Below are 12,807 nucleotides of genomic sequence, written 5' to 3' on the forward strand. Positions count from 1 at the left end.
CTGCTAAATCTGCAAAATCTGCAAAAGAAACCCTCTTTAGGTCAGAATATGGCTGAGGGGAGGCTGCTGAAAACTACTGCAATGTCATCAGCACGTGCTGGCTCGTGAGACAGAATTTCTTTCATACATGTCAAAGTATAACCATGGGGAAAAGTAACAGCCCAAATGCTAATAAGGTTTCACTGGACGGTATGTGGTGGTGTTGGAAGTTAACACAATGCAGCGTAGGGCCCAGTGGCTGAGGTGCAATGGGTACAGAAGGGAGCGCGGCCAGGAGAGCGGCTGGATCCTGGGGCCCGTCCCATTCACTGTGGGTGAGTCCCGGGGCCCCTCTGCATTCATCAGTCCTGGAGCACCTGGAGAGCTGTGTATTTCCAGAGCCAAAACAAGGGCGGCTCCATACCTTATTTGCTCATGCAATGCGTGGATAGTGGTTCTCCTTGTGAAAAACACCAAATAATTTTCATCCTTGTGGCAGCATACTGCCATGCCTTATAAACACATCCATCAGAAACCCTCACCTCCTCCTGCCTTGCGTTGCTCAGCTCTGCAGATGTGCCCCTCCTGGCTGGCCCAGACTCCTGCTTTGCCCCTGGGGAGTTACATGCTGGGAGATCACAGGGTGAAGAACTAAGCTAAGCTTCTCCTGTTCTGTGTTAACCAGCCTGAGCAAAAGAGAAAGAAGAGATTCATTGCAGACTCCAGGGGCAGCTGATACTGACAGGCAGGCAGGAGCAGGGGGAGTACAAACAGCAGTTGCTGTGTATTACAACAGCCTCAGCAGAAGTGGGGAGGCCTCCTTCTGCACCCATGTGGGGCGGAGAGCAAATGACAAACAGGAGAGCTCAGAGCAGCCAGGGACCCCCAGGGAGACACAGCTGGGAGCCTCCAAACCTCTCTGATTTGCAGCCCTGCAGCTGCACCTGCCAAAACTGATTGGCCACCTTGTCTATTAAAGGCGCTCGTTAGGAGGGGGGGGGAAAAGAGCTTTTCTATGCATAGCAGAGTACTGCCTAACTTTGAGAGTCCAGGGCAGCTAAGCCTCTGCAGTGTCCAACTGGGGCTGCTGCACCATGGCAAGAGTGGGGTGTCTCTTCCTGCTGGCATCCCTTCTTGCTGGGTGTGGTGAGTCCTTGAGCGTGGGCAGTGTCATGGGGAGCTGTGCTCCTGGGTGGGGGCTGTGACAGGCAGCACAGCTATGTGTTGCTCCTGTAACATGCCAAACAAGTAGGAGTCCCAGATCAGTTTTTGTAAAGCACCCCAGATCTTGGTTTGCTCATGCTATTTGAATGATTTTTGGGGCTGCTGTTGCTGTCTGAGAAGCCTTTCCTATGCTTTTCATATACATCCTGCTTGGCACAGCACTTGCTTTGGTTTTTAAGGAGTAAGCCTTTCTCCAAGCAGGCTGTTCTGCTGTGATGTGGTCCATTGGCTGTGGAAAAAAAGAGAAATAGCAGAGTCCCACTGAGCTTGGTAACTGTGACCTTGGGGTAGTCAGATCAGAGAAGTGTCTTGAGGAGCACTGAGCAACACCTTGCTGCTGACACCATGGTCTCAGTTCCTTCTTGTGCATCCTCCTGGGGAGGCTGAAATATTAATACATCCCCCTCTGGCCTGTCCTCCACAGCCATATAAAGAAATTTCTTTCCTAGGAATACTTCTAGGTAAGAGAGAGAGATGATGCCTTGTGAAAGGACAGTTCCCTCCAGAGAGGGCAGACTGCAAGGGGGGTCATGCTGGGCGGAGGAATGGTGCTCTTCAGAGAAACTTGCTCTTAATAATAAAACTAGCACTAAAATGATTGGTCCACCTGGAGCAAGAAATGGTGTAAGTGCTAACTGCCATTCCTTCCATCCCATGTCAGTTTGATGCTGGTCATGCTGTGTTTACCAACACTGTTTCTCTCTCCACCTATGTGAAAGGTGTTTTCTCCATCATTTATATCTGTGATAGTCTATTTACTTTTCATTGCTGTGGTAGACTTGTTATTATAGCAATAACCACCAGTCTCTTGTCAGTAAACTTAGCCTAGCAGCAAGAGCTGGGGGGAACTTGGTCTAGGTAGATGGCCAAGAAAACAGTGCCTGGTTTTGTGACAGAGCTTTTTGTGGTAGTCAAACACTTTGAGGCCAGCTCCGGATGCAGGAATTCCCTAGGAATGTGATAAAATGCTATGTAAAAAAGGAGAGACAGGCTGGGTTGGATGGAGCAGCAAGGAGCTCAGTTTGCCTCTCCATGGAAGTGAGTGCTGAAGGTGTTGTGTGAGAATCAACACAAGCTTGTGGCAATAAGTCCTACTTCTTGCTGCTGAGGTCTCAGGACGGTTTGCCAAGCAGGTAGAGGAGAAGGATGTGGGATCCTTGGCTTACTGGAACTTGCCCAATCTGTTGGGAAAGCTCTGTGGGCTGTCTCGTGCTGTCATCCAGACTGAAAGGTTAAGCAAGGAAAAAAAATCACTCTTAAATTTACACAGAAGACATATGACCTAAAAATAAAAGGGAGGTTTGGAGGGGTGGTGTTGTAATAGTTGGTGACACTTAGGAGCCAGATTCTTAGTCCTCTCCACTGGCTTGTTTATGAAAGTTATTAATCCAAAGTGACTCCAGGGGAGTTAAAACCAGACTCACATCAGGCAAGTGCAGCGTGAATACCTCCTGAATCCTGAGAATTTTATTGCCTATGCTCTGTGTGGCTGAAAACAGAATTTGTATCTAGGTCTCCCAGCGCTTGGCCTACTAGGGCGCAGGGGATTCCCACCTATTGGCTTGTTGTCGTGAGAAACACATTGGATGTGAACTAAGAGAGCAATTTCAGCTGGTGCAGCTTTAGACACAAGCCAGCTGAAGAGAGCGGAAGAAGAATAGCTGTCCTCTCCTCAGCAAAGGAGTCAGAAGCCTGAAACTCTCCCTCTCTCCAAACCATCCAGCCTGGAGAAACAGACACCTGGTATGAGGAATTACAATCATTTCCTTTTCTCTGTGCCACAAGTATTTAAAATAGCCCTTTGCAATGCTGTTTGCTGTGATTAATATGTTCTGCAGCTGATCTGGTGGGGCAGTGCGCCCTTTTCCTTCCCACCCCAGCATGTGGTCTGGCAGGCCTATCAAGTGTATGTGTTATTCCCTGCTGGGTGAGGATTAATTTTCTTTTATTTATGCTTTTCCTCAGAAAATCTAAATGGGATGGCAACAAATTTATCTCAAATTGCACAGTTCACTGAAGTATCTAAAACTTAATGGGACCCAAATATCCCTGGCTGGCCTCCACTCTAAGTCAAACTTCCCCATGCTCATCATCCGCATTTCTGAGGCACAATCAGTGCCAAAAGCAATGTGAGAAAGCTCTGTCTCCTTGCAATGCTTTTCAGAGTGAAGCCAAGACTGAGTGCTAGGCGAGCTCAATTCAGAGATGAGATCTTTCATGATGACTTCAGTCACTTTGGTTGTTAAATGCCACTGGGCACTCTTTAGATGTGGGAGCATCAAGATAATAAACTTTGAATAAAGTCAGATGGCATTCTTACCTGTTGCTCTTGTTACTTAATTTTGCAAGTCCTGGTTGCTTTTTATTAGGAATAATTAGGTTACTGGATGAAATCTAAATTACATTTTTTTTGACTGTACACACATCATAAAAATACCTCACAGGAGACCTCAGCTTTGCATACATCAGCTTCTTATCAAGGCATGCAATTTCTGTGTGTTTTCTTTCACCTCTGCATAACTGCCTTCAGCTTGGAGCTCAGGCTGGAGTAAGGAAAGCTGTAACGCCTGGGATGTGTCCCATCACTTTCCCATCCTCCAGGAGAGCCTGAAGTGATAATTCTGAGCATGCAGGAGGGTGTCTCACTACAAAATACTCTTGTTTCTCTTGTGCAGGCCTGAAATGTGGACTTCGTCCCATCGATCTGAAGAGCCCAGGGGATTTTCTGCCACCTGGATCCTTCTCTCAAATTGTTGGTGGGAGAGACTCTGTGCCTGGAGGACAGCCTAGGCAAGTCTGTCTTATAATGCACTATTCCCATCCTTACAGGGAAGGGAAAGGAAGAGGGAGGAGAGGCAGGAGCAATCTCATTTTTCCTCAAGCTGTTGAATGCTGCTTGCTCAGGAGTGGGATCTCTTCCAGAAGTCCCTCCTGCCCAGTTCCCCCAGTCTGACCCACTCCCGCACTGGTTTAATGGTTAGGGTGAGATCTCTGGCTGGTGGGAGCTCATATAGCTGCAGAGCTTTTGTGATGCTTGCCAGCTGAGGATCTGCTGGGTTTTAAGGTGCAGAAACTGGAAACAAGGATTCCTCTCCAGTTCCCTGCCACAGAAGAATGTTGCTTTCCCTAGTGACTTCCATTCACATAATGGAAAAAACTGAGTGATGATAATGGGGCTATGATTTAGAAGTAACTTAGCAGGACATGGTTCTATTCAAAAAGAAGCTGCTGTTTCTCCTTCACAAGAAAAGTATTTCTTGTTTGCATGTCGCCAGAGCTAAGTTTGAGACCTGTAGCAAACAGTGCTTGCCACCTCCTTCTCCCCAGAGCCCTGTCCCCACACGTGTAGCAGCTTGGAAATGCATGCAGGTAGCAGCATGAGGAGCTGGAGGGAGCAGGAGGTGGTGGGACAGGGAAGGGTGCTGGGGTCAGGGGGATGGATCCTTGGGATCCCTTTCTAGTGTTGAGCCATGGGGAGGTTCCCACAGCAGTGAGACCTCTGTGTAGTCCCTCTATTTCAGGGAGCTCCAGAGTTTCAGTGCTGGTGGGACTGAAGATGGGTGTTGAGGGTCAGCCACAGCTGGAAAACAGCTTCCCTGGGCTCCAGGCAGCTGGAGTGGGAGTCCCACACAAATATAGAGAAGAAAAAGCAAGGCTACATTTATGTTTTGGGAGGAAACAGAACTTGCTTCATCTCAAAGTGTATCTGACGCTCTTTAAAGGTGTCTCTCAAACTGGGTCATTTCCATTTCAGTGGCAGCAGTCTAGTCTGAGAAGATGTGGTTATCACTGCAGCTCACTGCGTGGCCGACTTGGAGCAGTAAGTCAGTCTGTCCTCCTAACTCCCTCTCTTAACTTCTCATATCAAAAGTTCCCATTACAACAAGGGCAGCTCATGAGCATGGTGTGCTCCCCTGCTTAGGAAGGGAATGGCACCCATATGATCTGCTGGGACCAGTGCTCCGCACCATGCAACTCTGGGGTGCAGGTGACTCCAGAGTGAGCTGTGCCCCCCCCCCCCACCAGCGCCCTCTTGCTTGGGGAGAAACACCTAGAGAACAAAACCAAAGACCAGGGAGAGGGTTGCCCTGCACAGGGAGTTTGCAAATAGGATTTAAATGCCCTGTTCAGTCCAAAGACTGGATTAGGAGCTGGATTTTGCTCACTGAATTCTGTCTCTTGAAGAATTAACTACCCTCTGAACAAAGAATAGTCTAGAGTGAAAAATCTTTACGAAACAAAAGTAAAATCAGCCCTGGTAGTTGTCTTATTACTTATAGCAGTAGCATTGGCTACTGTATTTTAAATGCAAGACCAGCTTTACAAAGTGTGCTAAAAACCTCTTAATGGGCAGAGACAATATCTTAACTGGCACCTTTGCCAGCCCTCTTATAAACCATTACAATGTAATTGCAGACCAGTCAGCTTCACCTCTGTGTCTTACTGAACTTGAGCACCAATTTTAAGGACCGATGTTGAAAAATGAGAAAGTTGCCATGGTGTAAAAAATTCTCATGTGCAAGCTAATGAGATACTTCCATATTCACTGCAAAATTAGCCAGTGCTTTTACTCTCAACTGTTATGGCATTAATGCTGTTCAATGTTCCCATCTACTGCAGCTTTTTGCATTGCCAGGCAATCCCAGTGTCAAACTGCTGGGAAGTAGGGGAAGAGTTCCTTGTTCCAGTAAAGTCTCCTGGAACAAAAACTGAGCTGTGTAATCAATGGGTCTGAAGGGAAGAGACAGTCATCTCACATCTGGATTTTGGCCAATTTCTCTAGTAGTTCAGGTAGACCTCTAAATGAGCCCTAATTGCCAAGATTTCTACATAACACAATGCAGTGGCAAGCTTATATGCTGTGTGAGCCCACAACAAGAGATGCAGACAACCGAAATAGAAAAGATGAGTAGTGCTGCTGCCTCCTGCGGGGGACAAGGAGTCTCAAGTCCCAATTCCAGGTTATGGCAGATCCAAGGATCCAGTTCACACTTCCTGTTAAGCCCAAAACTGTCCCGCTCTGCAGCTTTCCAGTGTGCTTACTGAAGTCCAAAGAGGAGAATAAATTACTTTAGTAAAGACCCAATTTCTCTGCCAATCTATTTGTTGGGTACTACTGCTTTGATAGAATAGTTATCTCCCTAACTGTGAAAAGAAATATCTGAATAGCATTTTGGCTCTGCTTGAGTTGATTGCTCTAAGTTTAGCTGTGACATTATAGTGCTTATAAAATATGCAACAAAAACATAATTGTCTAATAACATTAATTTAAACTGCATATATTTGCCTAAAACCATCATAAAGCTCTTAAACATAGGTGTCTGCTCATCTCCTAAAGGCTTTGATAACAAAATTAGAAAGGATTTAAGGGATCAAAATGACTTTGGCACCCAATTCCTGTTGCTTTTAAGGCTCCTCATGTGACTTTTAGGATCCCAGATTGCAGATAACAAGGGTTGAGCCACAGACTATCCCTCATCATGAGTGTCTGAAACATCACAGATGCGGTGGGAGGCCCAGGGCAAAAGGTTAAACTGTCCTTTACCCCTGTACAGGGCTGTCTGTAAAGAAATCTGCTAGGACCTTCCCGGGCCTCCTGGCAGCTCTGCCCTGCCTGGATATGAATAGTGACTTGAAGGATAACAGATGAAGCAAAACCTGTATATCCTTCTAGTTAATAAAATAAAAAAAGCTAATATGAGGCAGGGGCCCAGTAAAATTTCCCATTGCCAAGGGCCAGCCCCAGCTCCACAGGGTGGGATGGTGTCGGGGTTTGAAGCTTGGCATCTGGGTAGGGATCTGTGCGTTCACAGTTGCTGCTTGATGGAAACTGCCTGCCCTGTGGCTGCAGCCCCCTTCCCTCCATAACGGGGCCTCTTTCCACCAGGAAGTTCCTGGGGAGGCTGGTGGTGACGGTGGGGGAGCACCACCTCCGGCAGGTGGACCAGCAGGAGCAGAGCATCCCTGTCTCACCCGTCACCATCCACCCAGAGTTCAACAAGCAGCACTATGTGGACTGCGATGTGGTGGTGCTGCGCCTGCAGCGCCCGGCGCAGTGCGGTGAGCCTCCGGGGGGGGGGAAGGGCAGCTGCTGTGGGAGGATGCTTTATGCAGTGAAAGGGCTAATCTCATTCACTGCTCCGGGAAAAACACTTCTCTTCCTTCCCCTGCTCTCCAGGCTAGAGACACATCCCTGCAGCCATGCCTTTAATTCATAATTCGATTAGGGTAATTCTAATCCAGTTTTAGTGACTTTGATTAATTGTCAGGGAAGTTTAGCCCTTGGGTCAGGGACTGTGCTTCAGATATGCCCGTGCTTCCTTTATAGCACCAAATTCCTGCATGCCTCTGCTCCCCTTGTACAGACTGTACAGCGCTGTGTTTCCTCGATCTCTGCTGTGCCAATGCCAGACTTCTGTTAGCTGCCGGAAAGCTGTCGGCTTACTCTTAGCCGTGACCCTGTGCTGTTTATTAGCAATGGACTGCCAGCATCCTGCCAGCTGAGAAGCAGGCTCCAAGTACTCGCTCCAAGTACTCTTACCAGCAAAGGCAAAGCCTCTGGAGGCAATCTGAGGGTTTTGGTATCAGGGAGGTGGCACAAGTCTCTAACTTTCCAGGCTTTTGGGAGGCACTGCTCTGGGTTATACAGAGCTAGGGTGAGCTGCAGCCAGCTGGCCATGACCGACTGGCTGTCAGACAGCAGATCAGCCAATGCAGGATAAACCTTTGTCACTGTCTTGAGTCACCATCTCAGGCAGCACTAACCTCACGTCTGTTCCCATCAGCCTTGTCATGCTGTTGCCCTCTCCCTCTTTTGTCCCCTTCCCAACTATCCTTCTGCTTCCTGCTCTTATGTTAACACTTAAAGGTAGTTAACTTCCTGATCTCTGTCTGAATTTGCCATGGCTCAGTATAAACTCAATTAAATGTGACTAACTTCAATCTGTATTGCTGTTTTTATAAATACTTGTGTGACTGAGCATTTTGGGGGGAAGGAACAATGGAACAGCACAGCCTGAAGGATGCTGTCTGTGCCTGCTATGAGACTTGCTTCTGGAAGCATTGGCTTCACGTGCTCAGCTGCACACCCTTTCCTCTGCAGGGGATGAGGTTCACCCCATCTGCCTTCCCCACAGAGATAAGGACTTTGAGGCTGGGATCCTGTGCGTGGCTAGTGGCTGGGGCAAAGTGTCAGAGGGCGAGTAGAACGGCAGGGTCTTTAGTGACAGTTGCTCGAATACAGGTAATGAATGAGGGAAAGACATTTTTCCTCAGAAATAAAAACACAAGGAGAAGTGACTTTTGCCAAATGGAAAATTAAAGGTCTCCTCTGCTTGTCAGAAGACTGGCCCCTGGCAGGGATGTGCAGATCAGTGTTTTCCTGCCTCTGTAGGATTTTGCATCCATTAGGAATAGACTTTGCAGTGATGCCATGCATATGCATGCCTGGGTGTTGAACCCTTACACAAGCAGAACTGTCCTTACAAGGTGCTACAAAAGGGAAAGTAGTTCCCTTATACTTAAAATATATACAGCCTTCTATACTGTCTTTTCCAGATATGAGGAAGCTGTTTCCTCAAAGGAATTGCACTTCTTTGAAATCTGCCAAAATTCAAACAAGCTGGAAATCTGTGAGCATTGCTTTCTGCCAGTTCCCTCTTCCTTCCCCCTCTCCCCAGCAAGGACATGTCCTGCTCTTGCCCTGTTCAGAGGCACTTCTCTCTGCACTAGCTGAGGTCAAATCAATGCCTTTATTTGCCTAGCTCTGTGCCTCTGTTCAGCAATCCCTGAACTGCCTCAAAACATCACCTTCAGGCAGGCAGTGGGCACTGAGCTCCTCAGCCACTCATTGTGGTTGGTCCTGGCTCCCAAAAGTGGAGGATGCTGGCTACTGTTCAGCCTGGAGGGCCAGCTGTCTTGCAGAGCGCAGCTGCCATGGCAGGTGCTGGATGTGGCCCTGTTGCTTCTGCAAATGTTGGGGAGACAGCTCCTGTGCTGTAGGAGGTGGAGCTGCCCCTCACTGACAGTGAGACTTACGGTGCTCTGCCAAGAGAGATGAACCTGCTGCCACTGCAGCAGAGCTCCATGCTGTGTGCTGGCTTTCCTGATGGTGGGAAGGATGCCTGCAAGGTAATGGCCTGTCCCCTGCCGTTTGCCCAGCCTGAGAGCTCCTGCTGGGCAGCAGGCCTGTCCTTTCCACCAGCAAATCTTTCTCTTGGGAGAAAGGAAAAAGGCTGTGTTGACAATGCTGTCAGCTCTCTGCTGAGCAAGGGCTTTACAAGGAGCTTCAGGAGAACAAATGCAGGAGGAGCCTTTTGCTGGTGGGAATACTGATGTGGGCAGGAAATCAAAGCAAAACTGTTCCCCTGCCTAGACCTATCCTGAGCACTGGTAACAGGAGGAGCCTTGTTCCAGCATGCAAGTGCCATCACCTCTGCTTGGACTGGGAGGGACCTTCAGTGGTGGCACTCCATGCAACAGCCAAGGGAGTTGGCATGGACAGTCCTACCAGGAAGATGGAAAGAAAGAAGTTCCCACCTTTTCCTTGGTGCTGCCCCTACCTGCAGTAAAGCTTTCCTACATGGCGAATTGATACGTCCTCTGTCCCAGCCCGTTCCCCAGTGGGACTGTCAGATTGGAGTTTGCTCAACACCAGTCCTCCCTGTGCTGTTCCTAATAGCAGGAGTGGGTCTTGTCTTGCCCTGACCCTGGAAAGGCTGTCTACTGTCACTAGTCTGCTTCAGTTGTACTTGCATGAATGCTTTCTTTAGTACTAAGAGGTAGCTTGTGCAAGCTATGGTAGAGGGCAGGGAGCTTCTCAAACACTTGCAAGGTTGTGCTGTAGCTGGTGTTAGTGCAATAGCACTCACTTTTAAATTCCACACCAAAAAGGGGTGTGTGTTTGGGGGGCAGGGAGGGATAGGGTACTAAACTGCAAGTCAGATCATGGAGTGAAGCAACAGAGCTTAGGCTTGGCCTGGTTAGATAATTTAATGCAGCTGAATGAGCAGCAAACATGCCAGGCACAGGTGACTGGGGACATGCAAGCAAGGTTATGTTGGTCTCTGTGGTAAAGCCAGATTGCAACTTAACCCTGGTAAAGACCTATGCTCCTGGCACATTAATAACTGGCATTTTTCTTCCTCGATGGGATGGACAGGGTGACTCTGGAGGCCCCCTTGCATGCATGAGACCCAGTGGTGCCTGGACCCTGGCTGGTGTGGTGTCCGGGGGGGTTGGCTGTGCAAGGGGCTGGAATACCCCAAAGAGGTGCACTGTGGCCTTGGGCTCCCCAGGCATCTTCTCCCGGGTGGCTGCATTTCTGGACTTCATTGCTCAACACGTGACACCTGGTAGGTGCTTTTCTCTCCTATATGTTTACCTTAGAGATTCAAAACTGTCCTGCCATTTCTGCCTTCCCTCCTCTACCCACAGTGGTCCTGTTTTGTTTCCGCTCACTTCATAAGTAGCAAAGTATTTTCTGAATTTGGGATGGTAGAAACAAAGGTTGGAACAGATACTTCCCCCTTCAGAAACACTGTTATAATAGCAGCATTGACCTTCACATCCCCTGAGGGGAAAAGCAGAAGGCTACTCACACTGCCCTCTTTCTGGATGAATGCAGTCCTTCTAACTCAGAAGTGTCCCTTGAGCACTGAATACCCATCCTGTTCTCATAAAAGCTCTTTGAGTGCTTGCCAGCTAGAGAGGTGAGCTGCTGTTGTGTTCCTGACATGGCACAAAGGACTGATCAGGGGTTATCTCCTAATCAAATACAGCTTTGAATGCATATGGGAAGAGGTGCACTAGATTAAGTGCATCAGTTTTAGTGGCTTATCAGAAGTGCCTTTTACAGCTAGGCACGGGTCTAGCCACTCCCTGCAGGCCACTTCTATTTTTCTCTACAGATGATTGTAGTGGTAATACAAGTTATTAAAAAATGTCATTATTTCCATCATAGCCATCAAAGCTGGGGTGTTGGTTATAAATAATATCTGACCTGTTGCAGCTTTGCCAGGGCTCCTTGATGATTACGCTTTCTAAAGGGGACTGTGTGCAGCTAGGGATGTGCCTCTTAATTGGGAATGATAACTGCAAGGAGTAGAAACCATGTGGCTACAAACAAAGTGGCTGCATTAGTTCTGCTTTGCAAAGCCTATCAGGATTCGCACAAATCAAATGCCATAGAAGATGAAGAGAATACTAACATTAAAACAGTGTTTAATTAAAAATAAACTTGGAGGCAGCTATTTCAGTTCTTAGTAGGCTAAATGAATGCAGGCCTACTGTGTTGGCAGGACAGCTTTGGAGACTTGGGGTGATTTTTAAATAGGACTTTGGGAAGGAATTGTGTGTTAGCATCTGAGACTTCTCTCAGCTGCATGTCAAGTGTTTGTGTTTGAAACAAGTGCAGTGCCATAGCCTGTGCCTTGACCGATAGTGCCTGTATTGAAATATCCCTTACAATGCTTTTCTCTCACTATCTGCTGTGCCAAGTCCTCTTTCTGCGCCAGCTCAGTGCAGTTCCCAAGGCATACTGGTTTTCGGAGAAAGTGGTCATGTTCAATATCCCCAGTCTTTGGAGGATAATTACCCTGACAACAGGTATCTGCTCTGGTAGCCAAACACTGGATTTTCTGCAGAGCACCTATTGAAGCATTTTCCAGTGTTCAGGAACACTCCTGACCACTCTTGGTCTCTTGCCCAATGCTGGCCAGGGAACAGCTTTCAGCAGTGTCTGGATTACAGTGGATGTGTGTTCCCTGCTATGCAAATCCCCCGTTATGTTTGCTGAGCAGGACAGCCATGAGGACAGGAAGACACAAAGTCTGTTTGTAATACAGGTTCTACATTAGCCACACTCATAAAATCATGACTGGAGAGCTGTTTATCCTTTATCCTTTGTAGTCTGATCATATCTATGTCAGCTCACGCTAAGAAGCTTTTAGCTCTTGCAAGGTACACAGGAATGAGGTGACCTGGGCTGGCAGCATGTCCTTTGTACAACAGAGCTGCTGTAAGGAAGCATCAGTCCCCAACTAGCGCTGAGCAAATTCACAGCAGTTCTTTGCTATTGGTGACTCTCTTCCCAGACAGCTTATGCAAAGAGGGAAGACTATAAACTTTGCCAGGTGAAGCTGATGACATCAGTCATCAGATTGTGGCCTGTGTTAGCAGCAAAGTGGTCACTGGAGATTCTCAACCAAAGGTGGGACCAACAAGGGCTAAGCTCAGCCATGTAGATATGCCTTTGCTATTGCTTGCTTCTAGCCTGTGCATCTGGAATATAACAGTGCCAGAAGAGAAGATGATCTTGATACACTTCACCAAACTAGACATAGAGAGCCAAGTTGGATGTGACTGTGATTACATGTCCCTCTATTCAAACAGAAGAGAGCTAATCAGTAAGTCTGTGTGCCTTGGAGTGAGGGTTACTGGGTGTAATATCTTGTCATTGCTTGCCATGAATAATAACAAATTTGGCCAGCTTTTGAGAAGCCTTTTGTATTTTGCACTGCAATCCCAACTGAGTGAGTAAAGATACCCCAATGGAGCAAGGCAGGTGGGACTGAGGCACATGTTCATACTTCCCCTGGCATCCAG

The 12,807-nt window shown here is 47.8% G+C and overlaps 1 protein-coding gene across 1 annotated transcript in view; it reads left to right on the top strand.

The window, feature by feature from the left end:
• OVCH1 (ovochymase 1) overlaps window positions 1–12,807 on the top strand; it is a 47,487-nt gene that overhangs the window by 4,324 nt on the left and 30,356 nt on the right. The window contains 7 exon segments of the mRNA XM_064509204.1: window positions 4,926–5,023; window positions 7,091–7,263; window positions 8,306–8,405; window positions 9,255–9,333; window positions 10,364–10,556; window positions 11,718–11,808; window positions 12,475–12,608. Of these exon segments, the coding sequence (XP_064365274.1) occupies window positions 4,926–5,023; window positions 7,091–7,263; window positions 8,306–8,405; window positions 9,255–9,333; window positions 10,364–10,556; window positions 11,718–11,808; window positions 12,475–12,608 (868 nt within the window).

The sequence above is a fragment of the Dromaius novaehollandiae genome, chromosome 1 (assembly GCF_036370855.1).
Source record: "Dromaius novaehollandiae isolate bDroNov1 chromosome 1, bDroNov1.hap1, whole genome shotgun sequence".
Lineage (NCBI taxonomy): Eukaryota > Metazoa > Chordata > Aves > Casuariiformes > Dromaiidae > Dromaius > Dromaius novaehollandiae.